General features: G+C 42.3%; 1 protein-coding gene across 1 annotated transcript in view; it reads right to left on the bottom strand.

The window, feature by feature from the left end:
• Positions 1–837: 837 nt before the first annotated feature.
• The window catches only part of LOC121268984 (sodium/hydrogen exchanger 9-like), a 368,207-nt gene continuing 346,150 nt past the window's right edge, over positions 838–22,894 (bottom strand). The window contains exons 15-16 of the mRNA XM_041173300.1: positions 14,095–14,200; positions 838–4,328 (exon numbers count right to left, since the gene is read on the bottom strand). Coding sequence (XP_041029234.1) covers positions 4,164–4,328; positions 14,095–14,200 — 271 coding nt within the window. The 3' untranslated portion in view covers positions 838–4,163. The remainder of the gene's footprint in view (positions 4,329–14,094; positions 14,201–22,894) is intronic.

Below are 22,894 nucleotides of genomic sequence, written 5' to 3'. Positions count from 1 at the left end.
ACCAGTGAAACCCCTGACTTACCTCGGAGTCCGGCTCCATTGCAGATCCAGGACTGCTACAGTCTCAGCTGTGGCCACTGCATCTGTGGTCCCGTTGCTGGGGCCAGAGGGTTGCTAGTCATTTGGTTGGCTGGCAGCTCTCTGAGGCGGGACTTCCTCCCCAATGGTTGGGGGCTGGGGAAGGCCCGCCTCAAGGCAAGAAACAACCCAATGGCCATTAAATAGCTGTGGGGTGAGCTGGCCAAGCGTTTATATATATGGAATTCAGCCCTACATGATTTTCTTAGATTGGGCTTTTTCCAGGTTGCCTAAGCAGTTGCAATATCTGCCCTAACTGGCAACTTTGGTGGTAAGGGGCATACAAAAGAGGATCAGTTGGTGAATTAACCCCAGGATGAAGATTGGTCTTCTCTGAGGAATGTAAAAGACTGTCGAGGGGAATTGGATTACAGGTGCAATAGCCTTGAGGCTGTTCATTAAGACACATTCAGCAAATAGGGAAAAGATCCACATCTGTTACAATAGGATTTCACTGGGTAGAGATGTATCTTAAAGTAAATTGTAGAAATTTTATCTGTCTCTCTTGCAGCCTACTGGTGTAAGGGGTCTTCTGGAGCCTCAGCAGATAGCGTTTTCCTTCATGGTTGCTTTAATGTAGGTAGACCTCATAGTAACAAGGATTGATTGGGGAAAAAATATGTTAACTCACCCCCTAAAGTGACAATTCCCACCCCAGTGTTATCAGTGGTAGCGTGGGTTTTGCCAGTACTCCAGCAGCTGAAAATACGCAGCATGTTTACACATTGTATAGTAAAAGTCACATCCATTAATTTGAAATTGTTTTCATTGCATTCCATTTTATTTCAATTCTTAAGGTGCACTGTATTATAATATGAGAAGGCACGTTACATTGTTGGTAAATAATACATGAAAGACAAGTTCATTTAAAGCCAGCTTGTGAACAGGAAGAAAAGATTCTATGTGGGTAGTTTGCTACCTTTAATTATCCTTGCTCTTTTGCTTAATCCCAACTATTTTCTTTGGTGGATGTGCAATGTTTGTCTTGTGAGGGATATTTTGTTTATGCGAGTGTTTATTTTTGGTAGCAGGCCAGGATCAGGGACTACATTTGGTTTGATCCTAAAAAGTACATAATCGTAGAGAGTACAGAAGCATCAAATAAGAAGCAGTGTGTGCACCTCTTTCCACAGTGATTTGACTCAAAACAACAGAGGATGGGGGTGTGTTGGAGGGTCATCCACATGCCATCTTCTCTTATTTGATGTCTGCAAGATCATTTAGCTCTATGATGCTTAAAGGGGGTAATATGTTAGATTGGGGGTCAGCAAGTTGTTGCCATAGCTTCTCCAGCAATTTTTGGGAGTTTTACCATTCTTTTTGATTTTGTGTCGGATACAATGTCCTAAGGATTGTGTAACCACGACCCCGCCACCCAAAATGGGACTATCCCTGAGAGATACAGCTAAACCAATCTTTCAGCATGGAACAACTCTCACACTAGCTCCCTTAACTATGCAACCACTGCTTCTCACTTGATATTTTAATCAATTATTATTTTTGATTTATAGTTTACACATCCTATTTGTGACCATCTCCTTCTTGAAAATAAATGAAGACTTCTGATTTTGTTTTTAACTCCAGTTATTTTCCACCACTTCTATTTCTGCCTTGTATTATCATGCAGTACGCCAAGTAAACTAGCTTGGAACTGACTAAAAACATCTTGCTTGATAACTGAAGCATTTGAGTACCTGATGTTTTCAATGTGCATGACAAAGCAAAGGTGACTGTGTGCTTTATATCTGTGCATCACACATGTTGTACAAACACCGTTTTATATGGCTTCTCCACAGACATAAGGTATATGGTGCCTCACTCTGCTCTTAAATATTTGTTTCTTGGACTTCACCATATACATAGAAGAGATGGCATTCTTGTTCACAAGCTGCACAGCCCATGTAAAGTTACTCAATTGTGTCTATCATAAACTTAGCAGAAAGGCTTGATTCAATTAATATATTTTCAGCCTGATAAGGCTTTTATCTGCCAAGAACGAGACTGCATGAAAAAAGCTTTCTATAAATTAAAGTGAATCTGCTAAAGTAAGGTACAAAGTTCCAGAAAACTTAAAATTCTGGAGAAACAGATTTTCATATTCAAATAAAACTTTTACATTGCATACCCAGAAAAAGTCAAGATGATTACATGGGCTAAGCGTAGCCTGCTGATTAAAATATGTACAGCATTAGGTGGGCTAAAAATTAATGTATGTCAAAAAGAATTTGAGTATCTAATTAGCTATTTCACAGCAATAATTCAACTGGACATTGACAGTAAATTTTTTATACAGTTTAACTCAGATGTAGAAACATGTTCTTCCCATTTTTTTTCCTGGAGGTATATCTTAAATTTGATGAAGCAACATCTTTAAATCCCAATGCAACATACTGTTTACATTCTGATTAAGTAGAATATATGAAAAGGTCTTCCATAGCCTGTTTCGCTATTCAGTTAGACCGTGGCTGATCTGTATCTTAACTCAATCCAGCTGCTTTGGTTCTTTAAATCTTGTTATCCTTTCCTAACAAAAATCTATCAGTATCAGTTTTGAGATGTTCAGCTTCAAACAGCTTTTAGGAGGCCCTTTATTAAAATCCAATGAACAAAAAGTCAAATTCCGATCTCTAATCTTAAACCTTACTGCTAAAATCTTCTCTCTTTCTTGATATGGTGCATCGGAAGCAATGGGTTTTTAGGTCAAACTGCCCTTTTTGTAATCCCCAACCCTCCCAAATCAACTTCCCACTTCTCCCGAGAGCACAGACTCTTACAGCTTAAAGAACATCAACAGCCCCCCAGTACCTCAGCTTCGTGTGTGAGTTGTGACAGTGAGTGTTGACAAGCTATTTGGCGCTGAAAGCATCAAGGCAGAGCCCCCAGTCCTCTCCTTATCTAACACTTACAAATGCACACTTTCCAGCAGGAGCTACTGGGTAACTGGGTAACACTTACAAATGCACACTTTCCAGCAGGAGCTACTGGGTAACTGGGTAACACTTACAAATGCACACTTTCCAGCAGGAGCTACTGGGTAACTGGGTAACACTTACAAATGCACACTTTCCAGCAGGGGCTACTGGGTAGCAATTCGAAACTTAAACCTTAGATGACTTTATTCCACTTCCTAGCTCTGGAGTGTAATTGTTGCATCTTGACTCCTATCCAGGACTGTTTTTGAGATCATCTGCTCTTTATGTCTTAATGCCGCAGCAGAATGTAAGGCACAAAATACCAGAAGACTTCAAAGTGTATTTATTCACTGAGACATTGGGATAACAATTCCATGTCCTTTTTTTTTGTAGGTGGTCTGTCATAGTCAACATTGTCAGGTGACTGAACAGAGAATATGAAGAGCATGACTGAAATTCAAGCCATGATACCATCAGATCAGTGGAATGTAACATAACATTGTGAGAAAAGGTGTATTAGGTGGAATGTGAAACCGTTGACCATTCTAATGCCAGTCAGAGTTATAAGAAATGCAGAATGGTACTATTACATTTACACTGATAAGCTTTCAAAAGTTTGCACAACAGCACAATGATACTTCTTCAGCAGCAGCAGAGCAAAGTCTGCATCTGAATCATTTCTGCATCAGTACGCTGAGGCCCAAGCAAGGGTTATTCTAGCTCAGAGGCAGAATAGAGCAAAGTTTAATATGACATCCAAGAGCCTTACATAGGAAAAAAAAAATTGAGCCAGTGCAGTTACTTTAATCTGGTTGCAAAGGCAAATTCTTGAAGCTCTGGACAGAATTAAAATCACATTTTTCTAAAAATGTCATCAGTTAGCCTTTTGGTCTCATGTGTCTTACCATTAAGGATTCATGAACTCACTGTGTAAGTACTGGTCCAGTTGTTCTAGTTGTTTGTTTTGATTTTAGTACTGAACTTGATGCCTGCTAAGCAGGAAAACGTGCAACTTTAAGAGTTTAAGAACTGGGGTAATTGAATTGGTACAAGCATTTGGAAGCTAATTCATCTCCCCGTCCATTTTGTTCTCACCAGATATGTGCCAAAAAGGGCTTTGTTCAGTAGGGCCACTCGGAATCTATTTGAGGCAGGGCCCACAGTTAGCTGAATTTATCCTTCATGGAAGTTATCCTTGGCCACTGGTTGCTCTTGTTTAGGTATATTCTTTCCTAGTTCATCACCAGAGCAGGAATCAGACACTGTTCTGTCTTCATAGTACACTGACAGCTCATCATTGCTGATGATGTAATCTGTGTCATCTTCCTTCTGATGGTCCTGAGTTTAAAAACAATAGGAGTTATTTTATTCTTTTAGGTACTGACAAAACACCACCATTATTATTCAGACAGCAATAATACTATTGAAATTAGTGCCCAGTTAATTCTCACCCAACATATGTTTTCAGTATTTAGAACAAAGAAGTACAGTAATGTCAAATATTTATATATGGCAGAATTAATTTAAAGCTCCAGTCATATTCTATCCAAAATAATAAACGAGCAGTTCCAGAGAAAAAAATGGTCCTGGTGACATGGACAGCTGTTAAATACCCTCAAGTTTCCAACTGAGCAACAATCTTCCTGTGTACTATGTATAATTGCTGATCAAATGGTAAATCAAATATATAATCCTGATCCATGCAGAACAATTTATACCAATATCCAACTATCCATTAAAAAAAAACAAGTATCAAAAGCTCTGTGCATGTCGAGTACAGCAAATCGATTGGTCTAGAAGCCTAATCACCTTCTATGTTTTGCCCTTTGCGTTTAGATTATTTACTAGTGCCAATTACAAATACTTAAAAAGTGCTATTTTATTGGAAACTCAAGGAAAATCACTTAAAAAGTGATGATAATGCTGTCATTCCTCTCCATCTTAAACAACCTACTCATTCTGATAGTTGTGAGAAATGGATGTTATTTTTACAATATTTTGGGGAATATTGTGTTATTCTGTGAAGAAGGGTGTGTCTGTGTGTGTGTGTGTGTGTGTGTGTGTGTGTGTGTGTGTGAGAGAGAGAGAGAGAGAAATAGATTTAATTAAACTGAGCAAAGATTAATAGGAGACAGGTTGTCTGGGGGTTTAAAACACGAAAAGAATAGGGGTGTTCGGTTTGAGGTACTATTAGATCTCACATTTGCATTTTCAGTTAAGTTGAGAGTTTGTTTGAATATCAAAGGGAAGTCAGAGGCAATATGAAACATGTTCGCATCATAGAAGAGTTCCATAGGTAAACAGAAGTGGGGATATTATACTTTATTAACCGGAAAGCAAAGGCAAGATGGAAAAAAGAAAGATCTTTTTTTGGAAGGATTTGAGTTTCAAACAGGAGTGAAAACAATGGAACCTGAGATGAAAAGGGAAAAAAGGTACTCTAGAGTTACCATGGAAAGCTTAAGGTGGCGGCTTGAACTGCGGTGGCTGTAGAGCTGGAGCTGAGAGATATAGCAGCTGCAGCTATAGCTGGAGTTCTGAGCTGGGAGAAGATGCAGGTTTGAATCAGCCATCCAGTTAAGCCAGAAAAGCCTTGGGCTGTGAAAAGAAGTTTTATTCTGAAGTTTGGGTTTCCACAGCAGAGTGGAAGAGAGTTACAGGTCATGTGGTATGCCTTTATTAGAACTGCAGCAGTTTGTCTTGGGTAATATTACTGGATTTTTATAGTTAAACATCTATAAACATCTTTAAAATATCTTTAAACATTCTAACCTAACCATGTAGCTAAAATCCCTCATTCTTAGAACCATTCTGCTAAATCTGCCTTGCATTCTCTCAAAGACCCTCACATTCTTCCCAAAGTGTGGTGACCTGAACTGGACACAATACTCTAGTTGTGTTCTAACTAAAGTATGAGGTGAAAATTGATAGGCAGGACGTACTGGAATGACAGGCTATGTATAGAATGGGTCTGTTGCCAGACCATAATGGCTGCCTCCAGGTTGCTAAAGGAACTGGGGGTGGCAATAGCAGAAGGGCTTGCCTTAATCTTTCAATGTTCCCTAAACACAGGGTGGGGGCAGGTTCCAGAGAAGTGGAGAGTGTCAAAAGTGACACCCTTATTCAAGAAAGGGTGTAAGAACAGTCCAAGTAACAACAGGCCAGTTAGTTTAACATCACTGGTGGGTAAGGCTTTAGAAACAATAATCACGGAAGAAATCACCAGAAACTTGGAGAGCTTTGAGTTAATTAAGGAGAGTCTTCATGGTTTTGTAAAGGTAGGCCATGCTTGACTAATGTAATTGAATTTTTTGATTGAGTAACCGAGAAGCTTGATGAAGGGAATGCAATAGATGCAAGCATGGCCTGTCTTTCCAGTATAGCCTGCCTTTATCTCTATCATCTCTATCCATCCCTTATCTTTACCAATATTTTGTCAGCCTACTCTTAGTAAACACCTTGGTTAATCATTAAGTATTCTAGCCTTGCCCTGCACCTTTAAGCATAGACCATCCTTTATATCTATAGGACCCATCCTGCTTCCTACTTACTACTATTTCTTTTGATTTACAAGCTGCAGATGGTTTATGGATGCACCTCTTGCTTTCACCCCTCCCCTCACAACCCTACACTTTTACCTTTCTCCTTTCAGATACCAAAGAGCTGAACCTTGGTCAGGCAGTGGTTCAGGAGCAAGAAGTGATAAAGGAAGAAGCCACTCACCCGGACACTAGCAGCCACCAGCTTAGATATTGAAACTGCATGTACTTTAGAGGGGAGCACGGGCTCGGCGCAGAACTGACCTGTAGCTGGAACTTCAAGAATCAGAGCTGCCCGTGGTCATTCTGCAAGGCTGTCTCACATTGAAACCAGCAGCCTTCCAGCTGCCATGCTGCACTTTCTGAGGTATCACTGCAGAGGAGCAGTAGGCCAAGGAAAAGTACACAAAACACAGACACTAAGGGAAGGCACAAGGGAAAACCTTACTTTTGTTGGAATGCTGGAGGGTTGGTTTGGACTTTGGGATCCTGTTTTCTGGTGGCTGTTATTTCAGGATTGTGGCCCACACTGTGATGGCCAGTAAGAGAGGGAAGGAAAGTGTTGGGCTGATGGTGAATGGGGAATGGGGAATTGGGGTTGCATTCACTGAAACTACAGTCGGATGAACTGATCCCATGCAGCCAACCTGGACAGAGAGGGGATGTGTTGGCTTCCTTCCCCCTTCCTTCTATTCCTCTTAGCTGTTTGCCATATACCCGGGAGCAAGGGTTGTGCTCTCATGATGGCGAGGTTGTGTCGGATGCAGCCAGCCATGGATACACCCTGGAGAGTAATGCAGGGTTCTGCCAGAGAAGTCCAGGCATTGGAAGTGTTGCTAAAGCACTCCATTAGTTTGCTTGGTATCATTTCAGTGGCAGCACGGTGCTTGATAAATGCATGCTGCCCATTGGGCATAGGCCTCAACAACAACAAATATTTTATATAGTGTCATTAATGTAATAAAATGTCTCAAGCTCTTCATAGGACTGTTACAAAGCTAGATTTGCAACCTAGTCATATAAGGAGATATTAGGGCTGATGACCAAAATCTTGGTTAAAGGGTTGTAGAGGGAGAGAGATTTAGGGAGGGAATTTCAGAGTTTAGGGCCCAGGCAACAGAAGGCACAGCCACTGATGGTGGAGTGATTAAAATCAGGGTGTTCAAGAAGCCCCAACTGATGGAGTGGCAATGTCTTGGAGGGTTGTGGGGTTAGAGGAGATTGCACAGATAGGGAAGGGCCGTGGAGGGATTTGAAAGCAAGGATGAGAATTTTAGAATCAAGACTTTGCTTGACTGGGAGCCAGTAAGTACGTTAGTAAGCACAGGGGTGATAGGTGAATGGGACGTGGTGCAATTTAGGACATGGGCAGCAGAGTTTTGGATGACCTCAAGTTTACGTTAGGTAAAATGTGGGAGACCAGGCAGGAATGTGTTGGAATAATCAAGTCTAAAAGTAATAAAGTAGATGAGCTGAGGCAGGAGTGGAGTTGTGTGATATTACAGAAGCGAAAGTAAGCAGCCTGGGTGATGAAATGGTGAGAAACTCATCTTAGAGCCAAATATGGCACCAAGGTTGCAAATAGTCTGATTCAACCACACACAGTTGCCAGGGAGAGGGACGGAGTCAGTAGCTTGGGAATGGAGTTTGTCATGGCACCAAAGAAATGGCTTCTAGCTTGAAGTTCAAGTGAAGACAGTCCCAGTGGAACAGTATTCTTTCCCTAGTACTGGTGCCAGGTGCCCCATGAATTGAAACTCATTTCTTCCACACCAATCTTTGAGCCACACATTCAACTCTCTGATCTTATTTACCTTGCGCCAATTTGCTCTTGGCTCAAGTATTAATTCAGTGATTATTACCTTTGTGGTTCTGTTTTTTAGCTTAGCCCCTAGCCGCTCATACTACCTATGTCTTAGGTACCCATGTAGACCATGAAAACTGGATCCTTCCCCTCTCACTCCAAGTTCCCCTTCAGCCCTGAGGAGATGCCCTTAATTCTGGCACTGGGCAGACAACACAGCCTTTTGGACTCGCGTTCTCATATCTATCCCGCTAGCTATACTGTCCCTACTGCTACTACATTCCTTTTTACTCTCCCAACTTGAATGGCTCCCTGTATCACAGTGCTGTGGTCATCCTTGCTGCAGTCCCTGCTCTTGATCATCCACACAGGCTTCAAGAAAAGTGCAAGACTTGGAGGGGGAAGGGAGGTTGAAGATACGACGGCAACTTGCAAGGGTTGTTCTTTCAGGAGATGGGTGACGAAGGCAGATTTGAAAAACAGGGGGACAGTACCTGAAGGGATAGAACCATTAACAATATCAGCTAACATGGGAGCCAGGGAGGGAAGCTGAGTGCTCAGCAGATTAGTGGAAGCAGGGCTGAGAGAGTAGGGGACTCATGAACACGATGGGCTTTGAGAAGGCATGAGGGGAAATAGGAGAGAAACTAGAGAATGATACGAGTTCAGGGTTAGCGCAAGTTTGGCCCCGTGGACTAGTGAAAGGGAGTAACATAGCAGAGGGAGCTGATCGGGATTGCCTTTATCTTAGTGACAAAGAAGTTCATGAGCTCCTTGCACTTATTGTTGGAGATAAGGGTGGGGGAGACAAGACTGAGGCATTTAAGAAGATGGTTTGCAGTTAAGAAAAGAAGCTGGAGTTATCTTTGCATTCCAGGATCATCCAGGACTGGGTGAGCAGCTTTGGCAGGTAAGACTAGGACCTGATAACCCTTTTTGTGGTCCGAACAGATCTGGTAGCGAATGGTTAAACCAGTTGTCTGCCAGATCCATTCAGGTCTGTGTCACTTAAACTTAAGGGAGCAGAGATGAGGGCTGTACCAGGATGAGAGAGAGAGAGAGAGAGTAATGGTTTTAAAGGGAACTATGGCATCAAAGGCAGCAGGTGCATGATGTGCTAAGTATGGTTGCACACTAGCTGTGCATTGAGGAAGTGGAACCCTTGTGGCTATGGTGCATCTCTGAATTTAGATGTGGCATCTGCAAAGCAATGTGTATACAGCCATTGACACCCTGCAGCATGGGAAGACCCATTATCCTGGTAAAGCCACTTGCACGCTCCATCTGCTTCTCTCTGAGAGAAGACAATGTATTCATCTCTCTTTGCATTCAATGCACCAGTCACCTCCCTTATAGGAGGGGGTATGGCAACATGCAATGTGTTGGGAGATGTCCCCTGCTCCAGCCTGGAAGTAGCCTGGCATGGATATGTTAATAGCCACAGTCACCTTTACAGGGACTGGCAATGCTATTCTGGCCCTGCTCCGAGGCTGCGGGTGTGCCTGAAAGAGTTGGCAGATTTCTGTTCAGCATCTCCAAAGATGTCACAGACATTGTTCTTGGCTTAGTCTGAGGTGGGAGAATTTCTCCCTGAAGACTCTGGGTGGATATGGCCTTCTGTTGAGAGTTCTTCTCCCCTCCTCCACATCCCTATTCTAGCAGCGTGTCCTCTGTTTTGTCTCTGTTAATTCTCCCTGTCATATTACAGGCCAAGGGGGAATAGAAACTACAGCACCCATGACTATGAGCAAGAGCTCTAAGCCAAATCCTTTTACTGAGAAACACTCCCTGTGGACTTCACTGTAAATAACATAGTATAACTATAAATAACAGTACAAACCAGGAAACACTTCCAATAACTTAGCATCAGTCAATAGGAATCAATCAGTAACTAACCTCAAAAGTAGTTAACCATCCCTTAAAGTAGCACTGGTGGAGGGATCCTTTCTGCTCCTGAAGGCATGAACGGCTATGCAAGAGCCTCAGCTGGAATGCTGAGGTCAAAAATGGCAGTGCTACATTAAATCAGCGCTACACACTGACTGAAATCACACCCTGCTTCCTCTACATGTTCTGGTGCACACTCCCAGCACCTGCATTACTGACCTCATGCCATCTGGTACTGCTTATACAAGAAGTGTACTTGCATATGGAAGCTACTTTGGACCTGGAACAGAACCTGTAGTGCTGAAAATACAGGTGCGCTGTGAATGAATTTTGCAGCCAAGATATAGTGCCTATGTTGAGATTCCTGTTGTAAACGGCTACACTTAAGGAAGAGCAGTGATTTTTCATCTAGCTGTCATGTACAGTGTTTAAGTTAAGAGAATGGCCATTCTCACTTACCTACACCTGTACATGAGCTCCCCAGTAGGCAGTAAACATGAGATTTCAGGCCAAAGGAACCTACAGAAGTCATGCAGCAAGTTGCCTCTGCATCTGATCCTTGTGGATAAAGCTATTTAGAAGTTTAATTAATTCTAATGGCAAGTAATTATCAATGCTGTCAGGATTTGCTGTCAAAGCTTTGTAAAGCAGTATTTGCTTAGACAATGGCTCTCTTAGAAATTCTTCACTGAACCTTGCCAATTAGTGACCCCTTTGCATATTTGTTGCTCTGTGACTTCCTTCAAATTAAGAGAAAGCTACCCTCTCTCACGCAGTTGCTTCTCAGACAGTTTTAGCTTTGCTTCAAAAGCTGTCACACAAATAAACGATCTGCAGCTTCTGTGTTCTCCCCTGATGTTTAAGATCTATTTCATAGAGGTGAATTGTCAAATCCATCAGAATAGACACGTTTACAACAAATATAAGATCCATTAATCTTGAAACATGTAATGATTTCAGCACACAAGTCAACAAACTTACTTCAATATCTTGCTCCAATTAAGCTAGCAGAAGTCTGTGGGGAACATAACCTCAGAGTACTTGCTCCCTGTTTCTTGAATAAAATTCTCAATTGCCGCTGAAGGCTGACTTTGAGTCAGAAAGTAACACCAGAAGTAACACTGAGCACAGCTGATTGTTGTATAGTTACTATCCATATAAAACCTTTTGACATAAGATGCAATGCTAGGTGATCATTAAGAAACATGTATCTTTAAGAGGCTTGCTGCATCAACCAAGTTGGGATCTATTGTTGTTTCTGCAAGCTAACTTTTTCCTCTGTAGTCTACAGTTATTTAGTTTTAGTCCATTAGTTTTAAATGCAATATTAATTCCTTTTCTGCCACAGCAAAGAAAAGTCCCTAACTTTTGCTGAAGTTCAGTCTCAGAGTGGGATTGGGGGAGGAGTTACGGTTGGGAAACCTAGTAGGCTGGGTTTCCCTGAAAGCAACAGAGTTTTAGCTTCATGGGGTGCGGTGTTTTTTCAAACAGATTCCCCGTCCAGATGCCAGGCTTTATGACAGGCTGATTGGCAGGCTTGGCTGCATGTTGGGTGAGGAAGGCTCCAGGAAAGGCCTCAGCCCAGAGGCAGCTAGAATTTGTGGTTGTTGGGGACAGAGATTGTGGTGGTGGTGGTGGTGGTGGGTTGGTGGGTTGGTGGGGTGGGGGGGGGGGGGGGGGGGGGGGGGGGGTGGGGGGGGGGTGGTTGTTAGGGCTTAGGTAGTAGGGTTGTCAACTCTGGCTGCACATATTCTGGGAGACACGGCAGAGGTGACATCATGGCAAGCTGATGGCATGGTGCAAGCAGGTTCTAGGTTCATGAGTTGGCTGTACAAACAGAGATACATGAATACAAATCCTGCTCCACCTCCTCTTACTGCTGTCGATGCACAATAATTGGCGGGGTCAGCAGGGTGCGATACTGGAAATATCAGCAACAAGAAAATCTCAATCTCAATTGAGCTCTGTCACAGCTACATCCAGCCACTCCTCTTACTCTTTACCTCAACTTCCGGCGTTTCACTTAACAAGTCATGTCACCCCTCACCCCACTGCCCCTGGCCACAGTGGCCCCTGGGAATTGTAGTCTGCTGTCCACCCAGCTCCCCATTCTCCACCACGGAGGGATAGAGAGACACTACATTTCCCAGCTAGCACCATGGAGCCCTCCTTCCTTGTTCGGGGGTAATGATGTGTGTGGACCAAACTGGCCCAACTCACTCAATGGCATCAATGAAATTGTTTTAAAATCTCCTGGAAGGCTTTCTTTGGCCACCAGGAGATTGATGCTGATTCCTGGAGATTCATGGCCATTCTGGGAGGGTTGTCAACCCTAGTGGGGAGAGAGCAGTAGGTAGGATCAGGAGTGATTAGAAAGGGGGGTTTGAGGTCGGGGATTTGGTGATTGCAAGAAAGGGAGAGTGTTGGGAAAAGATTGTGCAGGTATGGAGTGTTTAAAGAGTGATTTGTAGGGCTGGGGGCAGTCACAGAGTGTGATCAGGGATGGATCGGGTGCTGAGATGTGAGAGTGTGACAGGGCTATTGGTGATGGATGAAGGGTCCAATTGTGGGTATCGATGATCACGAGAGGGGGTGTTGGTATGGTAGGGAAGTTCCAATCGCAAGGTGCGGGCAGGGGTATGGTCATGGAGAGGGAAACAGGTTAATTCAGGGTCCCACCAGCAATGTTGGAAAGGTACTTATTCCATGCAGCAGCCCATGCCTCCCTTTAGCTGTTGCGTTTTCCATGGCTCTGGAAATATAGCTGGAAGAAAGGGGGTAAAAATCTCAGGCACGCAGCCGCATCAGAATATAAAATGAGCTGCCTCCTGGGAGTGGAATGGTTGCTTGCCCCCTTCCTGCCTCAGTTAAAACTGCAAGTTCGAGATGGATTAGATTGGAGGTTGAGATTTAGATATCTTACATCTCATCTGATTTTAGCCTACCATTACTGCTGTTGTGTCTGTAGATTTCTTCCAAGATTTCAAACTCGTCTTATCTGCTTTGATCTAACAGTCACAGTGATTCTTCAACAGCATTTCATTGAGTTATTTAACATTTGTCTTCTTTATCACAGCAACAGTACATTTACAGATTAGATGTGATGGAAAGGCGGCACTCTTTGCAAAGAAAAATTGCAGAGGCCATATCCCTTACTGTCTCAATCCCCACTCAACATAATAGTTCAGATATCTTTGCATCATTAGAGACCTTTGCTTTGCTCTTCAGATTCAATTTATTCTGAAATCCAATGTCATCCTTTTGCCAGTTGATAGAAACTCTACTACTGTGATCTACTAAGGAACTCTTTCTAGTCAAAGACCAGGCTGCTAAATTGCATGTTCACAACATAGGGATTTTATGGGTTTATGTCAGCTTAGCTTTTATGTTTGACATAACTCTTCTTCCAGGTTCAAATAGAATACAGAACATGCTTTTAGGGACAAAATGTTTTGAACAGATAACTACAGGATCTAGCTGGTAATTCACTTGCTTCACATTATACCATGGACTACTGCAGGCTACTTTGTTCTCTTCGGGGTTTAACAGTGTATCAGTTCACATTGTGGTTGAAACCTTGGGGCCCAGCTTAGTTATTTCACACTTTCTTGGAACTTTACTTGTTGATACTAGGCAGAGACTGATGGTGGAAAAGCTGAGTCAAATAGAGCCAGATCATGTAAGCACAATGGAGCAATCAATGCAAAATGACAGAAAATGACTTGTGCCTTGGCAATCTTCACTACTATTGCAAAAAAAAACAATGATAACAGCAGCAGGTAGAGATATCTTGCACAGCTGTGCATTTCAAAATTGAATAATAAAATCCATAATTCTAACTGTCAAATCCAGAACAAGAAAGTAAAATCTTTACCTGATATGCTTGAGGGCTGGTCAGTAGTTTAGCAACAGGACCACACCAGGCTGGCAGTGTTGTTGTGAGTGGTGGACCAGAATGTGTCAAAACTGGCTTCAAGTATCTTGTGGCTTAGTTAAGAAATATTATGCAATTTAACTGTCACAAGAATATGTTATACATGTAACAGCAAATACTGCAAACGTATTTGGTTCTTCATATGACAAATTTCTGAAATTCATTGTGACGTTAGGAAATGATGGCGAGCAGCAGTTAAGTGCTTTCTCTGTGGGACAGAGGGAAAGCCTGCATCATTGCTAGACAAAAGCCTACACTCTGTGGAAAAGATTTGGGGGCAGTATTTAATAGAGGTGACGGGAGCTTCATCCACCGGCTGGAGAACTGGCGAGAGACCCACGTCACCTCTTCTGGAAAAGCCTGGGGAATTAAATTGAGGTGGATTATAATCCTTGCCCCTTTTTGGGACTATTCCAGATCAGGCGTCCTCTTTGGATGATCACCCTCACTTATGGTTAAGAAATACAGGCCCCATAGACATTTCAATGGGTCTGAAGAACTGATCTAACTCTCCCCAAAGGAAAAGAACTACCAGAGAATATTACTGTCCTCCGGATAACCTTTTAAACACATCATATTTTAGTTAGATTATAAAACCCGGATATTGTAAGGGTTGAGCATCTCTCCTCAACAATGTACTTCTCCATCGAAGAGAGTACAGAGATGGGTTTTTAAGTTTGGATACAGAAGACTATATGAGAAAATACATTTTCTAAATTATATAAAAGCTTATTAAATAACCATAAACACATAAATAAATACAACTTATACATAAATACAACTCACTTTTGATGGTAATTGCAACATTGATAGTTCAAGGAAAAGTACGTCTGATCGTGTTTCTATCAGAGAATCCATATTTTTTAACGTTACAGAGAAATATTTAAGATATTCATCAATATTTAAAGTAGTATTTATCTTAAATCTCCAAATAGAAGGCTACAGAATCTAGCAAGATGCGTCTTATCCCTATTAAGGGAGAACTATCATCACTACACCACAGCAGCTATGCCTCTACCTTGAGAGACACTGGATTCCAACGAATCTAAAAATCCTATTCTGTGGTTCCGATATTTATACCATAAAAGAACTGAACCAGCAAGAAGCATGTTGAGCACAAATGCTGGACAACATTCTTTGTTTTGGTCAACATCCTTCAAGCAAACAGGATACTGAGAAATGCAGATAGTGGTCATTACATTCAGTTTCCAGGATTCAGTTGATAAGTTACTTAGGGACATCCTTAATGTTATCTATTGCTAGATTACAGTATCTTACAATTTATTAATGCCTTGCTGAGCTGATGTAGAGATCAGTTCCTGTTTTTTCAGAACTGCCTTGTTTTAGAGAATATACTATGTCCTATACTACAGCATGTTGTTGTCTTTGAGCACACAATTATGCCCAGGCATATTTATTAACCTTTAAACTTTATCCAGCAGATGAACTCTGCTTTTACTTTTTAAATCTGGTTCATAGGAGAATCCCTATTTTTATCTTATAACTCTGTATTCAATAGCTGGATTCCTTCACAAAATGCCTTTTAGGCACTTAACTGGGCAACGGTGGGGCCTTCCCTGGGATCAAGGACTCCTGCGTCCATGAGAGCTGCCAGTCAGAGGCCAGCAACTATGCACTGTTTAGCATCACCACCAGGGGAGTAGTGGGCACTGCTGGTAATGCATCCAGCCGAGGACCAGGATAGCCAACGGACCCAGGCCACAAGTGAGTGATGACATGATGAAGGGTGCGGGGAAGGGCAGTGGGCAGCTAGTCAACCCCCCACGCTCTCCCCCCATTCAATGCCAGTCCCTTGATCAGGCACTGAGGGCCTTTGAATGAGGGGAACATCCCCAACCCCGCCAACACCCCAACCTGGAAGCCCGCAATCCTGATAGGATTTGCTTTTTGAGTTTTCTGCATGGCAAATTCCCGCCTGCTACTGGGTGCATACCAGCGGCGGTGGGTTGAAGCCTTTAAGTGGGCATTAATTGCCCACTTAAGGGCCTCAATTGGCAGTGGGGTGGGAAGGCTGTCTATAAGCCTTCCTACACCAGACTTGGCTGGCACAGAGGCAGAAAGGCATATTAATCTAGATTTTCACATGCACACATCTACCCTGTGCAGTTGCGAAAACCAATGAATTTCAATACATTCTGTCACATGCGCACGGGAAGTTAAAATACTACATTTCATGCCTCAATTCTGTTGCTATTTTGTATGGCATTTGCTAATCATTTACAAATAACACCGTATGGACTGGAAATTAGCTCGATCATAAAACTGAACCATACGTGACACTTATTAAAAGACGGTGTATAGTTTACCCTGTCCTCCCATAGGCATTATAAACAGAATACAACTGGGATCAATAGCGTCTCTAATTAAAACTTTTCTTGATTTGAGAGGGGTTTAACCTAAACACAAAATTGATTTGTGAATACAAGAGAAGTCCCAGGGCTAGAAAAGTTAATGTTCAGTTTTATTTAGTAAAGGCAGAGCATTATACAAACAAAATGGTGCATTGGAAAATTACCAGATTTTGGTTCATTCGGCAAAGAGCAGCAACCCCTGAAAAGCTTTTTTTCTTCAGATTGCTTCATTCTTTGAAAATTGAATGTGTCTACCGTCCAGGAATCAAATTTTGACTGCATTGTGACAGTTCTAAGATACAAGAGGTGTGATTTTGAACTGCCTCATTTCTTGCCTGAAATATGGGTGGCCAGCGATTAAAAATCCAGGTGCCCCTAAACCATTGATGCCCAAAGCCCATCTGGTGCAATTCTCGAGTGGGCCTATAAATGGATAAAGTGTGTGCCGTATATTTTATGTTGTTGGCTGATTGTGGTTAAGCTTTCTTTTCTTGTTGCAGTCTGAATGAAATAATTGTTATCTCTTGAGCTGTAAGGACTGATTTTAACTCCGTGGGGAATGGGTGGGCTTGGGGTTGAGTGCACCTACCGCCTGTCTGTAGTCCTGCCAGTGGGAGCCACGAGCCAGTTAGAGACTAGCACTTCATTCTCGTTTTGCCATATGGCGGTGGCATAGTGGTATTGTCACTGGACTAATATTCCACAGACTCAGGCTAAAGCTCTGGGGACCCAGGTTCAAATCCCACCACAGCAGATGGTGAAATTTGCATTTGACACAACCTGGGTTTAAAAGTCTGATGACGATCACGAAACCATTGCCGATTGTCGTAATAACCCATCTGGTTCACTGATGCCCTTTAGGGAAGGAAATCTGCAGTCCTTACGGGGTCTGGCCTCCATGTGACTCCAGACCCACAACAATGTGTTTGACTCTTAAATGCCCTCTGAACAAGGGCAATTAGGGACTGGCAATAAATGTTGGCCTAGCTAGTGACACCCACACCCAATGACTGAGTTTTAAAAAAAGAGCTACAAGTTCAAAACAAGTGCACCGATGTGGCTTGGCTGTTCTGGGTGGGTGGAAAATGGTCCATATTTCATGCTGATAGGGCAACAGTCTTTCCTGGAGGGAGGGGAAGAGAAATAAGCCATTCTGGTGCAGGGAGGGGCTTGCAAGGACTGACAACAGCCCTGACCAATTTGCTGGGCTCAAGAGAAGCACTGGTGCATTTTGTGATGATCTGGCCATTTGTGCCTTGAAATTGCAATCATATGTATGTCAGAGGATCACAATTTGCCTATAATTTAATGAGGTGACAACTAATTGAGGCAGGCACCTGTGCTATAAAGGCCATGGGAAAAATGGCAGCATGAGGAATCAGAGCTGGAATAGGGCAGTTAGAGCAGCCCTTTGAATTTAGTTCCTTCCTGCTGATGGACCAAATTAAAATTGGCCTCGTGTTTTCAGGAGGGTTTTCACTTCATACTCTGAACCTTTAACTCGGTGAGGGGACTCAGTTTGCAATGCCCTGTAGAGGGACAGTTGATGAACCAAGACAGGTGCTCCAACTCTTAAGGCATGTAAATAAAATATGGACTCAATGTTGCTGGGAGGATGGGCACTGAAGACACTTGAGCATAAAAGAAACATTGGCAGTGCCAATGTCTGTAAATCATAGCAAAATGTGCCTTGGAGCAGCAATTGTAATTTCAAAGGAAGTGGAACTCTTTCTAGGGCATAGTTACACTGCAGGGCATTGAAGCTAGCAAATCTAAGATACATGAAAGTTTTGCTTCACTATTCAGGGGAAACAGTGCTTACTTGTTGAGTTTCTTCAGCAACTAAATAATGCTAATGAAGAACATACAAGAAGAATTTGTGCCAATTTTTTTTAAAGGGTTAGAAACAAAGCTTAAGACAATCACTGAGGGCTTAAAAAAACCTGTTGTTTTGCAATGTTTGCAGTTATGGGTGCAGTTGAGAAGCTGAAGCAGTGAGAGAGATTATCTCCACTCAAAGTGTTCTCATACTGTCTGCTAAAGTATCGTGTTTCCAATTTGATGACTTTTTGAGTCAATGGGGAACCAAAACCATTGTGCATTGACACAAAATGTGTATTTTAATGAGCTTATTAGTTACAATCCAGGCAAAAGGCAGAGGTGAGGATGAGGTGAAACCACATCCCTGTATGTTCGACTTCAATTATTTGTTATGTTTCAGTTGAAGTTGAAATACAATTAAATAAAAGGCCACAAGAATGCCTCATAAGAACACAAGAACATAAGAACTAGGAGCAGGAATAGGCAATTCAGCCCCTCGAGCCTGCCCCGCCATTCATTATGATCATGGCTGATCTCATTTCGGCCTCAACTCCAATTTCCTGCCCTCTCCCCATAATCTTTCAACTGTTAATAATTAAAAATCTGTCTATCTCTTCCTTAAATTTATTCAGCGTCCCGGCATCCACTGCAGTCTGAGGTAGTGAATTCCACAGATTCAGGACCCTTTGAGAAAAGTAATTTCCTCATCTCTGATTTAAATCTACCGTCCCTTAGCCTAAAACTATGGCCTCTCATTCTAGAATGCCCCAGAAGGGGAAACATCCACTCCACGTTTACTTTGTCTATCCCCTTTAGCATCTTATATACCTCAATTAGATCTCCTCTCATCCTTCTAAACTCTAGCGAGTATAGGCCTAAACTGCTCAATCTCTCCTCATAAGGCAAGCTCCACATCTCTGGAATCAATCTAGTGAACCTCCTCCGAACCGCCCCCATTGCAACTACATCCTTCCTCAAGGGGACCAAAACTGTGCACAGTGTAAGGAAAGTTGATTAAAATGCATTCATTGCAATTGTAACCAAGGGAAAAATCCCCCCCCCTTTTGGGGTGGGGCAGGGAGGGGGGGTAGGGGAGTGCGGGAGTGGGTGCGCCTCCGATCGGCACCCCCAATTGGGGACGCACTGCCATTTTACGTGAGTGGGCCAATTAAGGCTATGCACTCCCTGTGCAGGCCGGGGGGGGGGGGGGGGGGGGAGGGGGTTTCCTCAGCTGGGAGTGCACTCTTTCGCACATGTGCGTGAAAGAGCGCACTGATCTCCCTGAGGCTAACTGCTGCCTCAGGGAAATTGGCTCTGAATTAAATTTTGCAATATAAATGATAGAAAAATTTCCTTGACATGTCCCCTCATGAGACACGTCACATGAGTTGAGACATGTCCATAACTTTAACTGAAACACTTATTAAAAATTTAAATACCATCATGAAACCTCATCCCACCTGTGGATGAGGTTTCATGCTTTTTCTGAAGCCCGACAGGCTTCTGGCCTGCCCGCCAACCTTAAGGTTGGATGGGTAGGTCCATTAATGATTTTAATTAGTTTCTCAATGGCCTCAATAGGCCACTGACAGGTCGGTGGGTGCGCAACTGACTTGGCTGTGCCCCTGCCGACCTGAAAATGGAAATGACGTGGGGTGACGTCGGGAGTTCCACCAGACGTCATCCCGCGTCATTTTATGTGTCGGTGAACGTGCCCCACCACCGCTCGCCGACTGGCAGACCCTGCCCCAAGAGGATCTTGGGAAAAGTTGGTTTAGGGCAAATTTGCATTTCCAGTTCTCCGGGTGGGATGCCATGCTGTCAGGTAGTGCGAGTTAGAGAATCTATAGAGTTGTAAACCTATTTCCAACCATGACTGCTTTGTTCGTCATTGCCACTGATTGTCTGAGTTTGTGGAATTAACTCTATTATCTCTACTAACCCAAATTAGTGCTCGTCCCCACACAAATCTGATTTCTAATGTAACTAGGTTTACAGATATAAAAATTTTCACTGTCTTCCACCTACCTGAGAAATTGCAGTCAATTAAATAAATTGGCTCCTTTATTTTTAAGAAAAAAATACATCTCTGAAATTCTGTGGGGTTTTAACCAGACGGCTTGGTGTCAGTTTGGCAGATGACTCAAGGTAAACATCTGTACATGCTCATCTGTGCCATTTTTTCAGGGACTCCCATATATTTCTCACTATGAAGTTGGGACAGTCCTCTTGAAAGTTACAAGCTTCCATTCCACATCAAGGTGAAAAATGTTAGATCTAACAAGGGGAACATTTCTCATTTTATATTTCACATTAATATAAAACACTCATAGGTCAGACACAACATGTAACAGAGGGAGACAAATCTGAAACGTTAATGAGCCATTTTTCTCTCTCCACAGATGCTGACTGACCTGCGGAGTATTTCTTTCATTTTCTGCTTTTATTCCAGTATCTTAGTCTCGCTTCATCAGTCAACATTTTCCACACTGAGGATCTCAATGGATTCTCAGTGAGTTTGTCAAGTTAGGATCAATCTCCACATGATGGGAGATCATAATGGTACCCAATAGAAACTGGACTGAGATCACCCAAAGTGACAGCACAGCAGCTTCTGGTCCAGAAGGGTTTTGACGTTCACTTAACGGGAGTTGCAGTGAGACCATTACCAGAGACAACAGCCGACGAAAGTATCTTAATGGTGCCGTAGAATAGTGCACCAAGACAAGTCAACATTTGCAGGAGGAGAGGAGAGAACATTGTCAAGGTTGGAAAAACATTGAAACTTGTTTCAAAAAAGCCAATGAGAAGTAAAACCTTTTCTGGAATTGCTGTTAGAAAAGCCACATCTCTAGAACTCTCTGAGAACAGCAAACATCTTTACCCAGAGAGATATAAGCTTGTGGAACATATTAACAGAAGGAATAGTTGAGGCTAACAGCAGAGGTGCATTTAAGGGAAAGCTAGATAAATACCTGACGGAGAAGTGAATAAAAAGTTATGCTGATAGGATTGGGTGAATAGGGGCAGCAGGAGGCTCATGTGGAACATAAACATTGGCATAGACCAATGGGGCCGAACGGCCTGTTTCTGTGCTGTAAATTCTAGGTAAACTGAAATGTTCAACTATTCTACAGAACATGAGTGTTTTCAGACATGTCAAACACTTCAGTTCAAACACATCTTCTTTCTCTATCATTACTAAAATAAAGTTGACTCTTAAAAACAATTTCAGTTAACCTCAGGAAATATCAGGAAGTTAAAACTGAAATTCATCTTTCAAAAGTTTCCCAGAAGTTAAATGTTAATCTGATGCCATTAAAGAACAGGCTTGTCAATAATACTTTGTCCATAAACGTATTGAAAAAGCAGAGATCTGATGGTGCGGAGGGCTCCTGAGCATACTGATAGAACATACTCATTTTTCACTATCTGTCAGAACCTAGCAGATTTCAGCACAGTAATCAATCTTCTTTTTATTTAATGTCATCTTTCTATTTCATTACAACTTTAATCTTTTCTAATTTAATAAATGGATTTTTTTTCACAAACAGAAAAAGGCAGCTTCTGAGATACTGATAATGCAAAGGCAGTCGATGAAACACAAGGCTGATCAGCTTGGAGAGAAAAGAAAGCCTATCTGAAGCGCCCTGTAATTCCCTGAGCCACAACCACTTTCTAGTATTTAATTATAAAGCCCAAACAAGTAATCTATTTACAGTCAATTTTCAAGAATCATAGTCAGCAGCAACATGCAATTGCAAAATATAAACTATACAGAAAGTAGGAAATTGCCTCATTTGTACAGCATCACAAAAGCGTCAAAGAGATAATGAGACCTGTTCAGCATGATCAGCATAATCTGTAAGGAGACCACTGAATCACTGTGATCTCTGGGCAGTAAAATTAGGTCAGTGATCTACCCAGTTTTGTAATCACTTGTAACTCTGATCAAAAGGGAAGTTCCAAGGGTGACAGTACTATTTGGCTTCCACAGTTACACAAATATTATTGAATGCTTCCAGTTTATTTTTGAAGCCTTTTTTCTTTCCTCTCCCTGCTTCCCCTCTTTAGATGATTAACACTACACCAATGCAGAAAGCAGGACAACAAACCATTCCCAAACCTCTGGCAAAGCCACTTTGTAACAGCTGCTAGGATGAATGCAAGAGAAGCCTGAATGGACCCTTCTGTTTGGAGATGTTAGATGTTGGGTTGAGACTTGTCAAGACCCTAAAAGCCTGTAAAAGGAGGAATGTTTCATCCATTAGCCTAGCTGGTCCAAGAGCTGAAACTATAGTGCTCGAATCATACCAGTCAGTTCTCTTCAGTCAAAATTCTTTTCCATGGCCACGACACTGTGTTGAATGGTTGAGTGAAGCTCGGAGCCTCCAGCATTTTTCACCCCAGGGCAAAAGCGGAAGGAAGTTTTTACTCAGAAATTTTCAAAATTAAAACAAATTGGCCACAATAATGCCATTTAATAGTTTAATGAGTATTTTATGAAAATATATTGCCATGTTGGTCTCAATTTGAATCACCATGTG

The sequence above is a fragment of the Carcharodon carcharias genome, chromosome 2 (assembly GCF_017639515.1).
Source record: "Carcharodon carcharias isolate sCarCar2 chromosome 2, sCarCar2.pri, whole genome shotgun sequence".
NCBI classification, from domain to species: domain Eukaryota; kingdom Metazoa; phylum Chordata; class Chondrichthyes; order Lamniformes; family Lamnidae; genus Carcharodon; species Carcharodon carcharias.
Note: the sequence above shows the minus strand (reverse complement) of the source record. Positions and strands in the feature narration are given on the sequence as shown.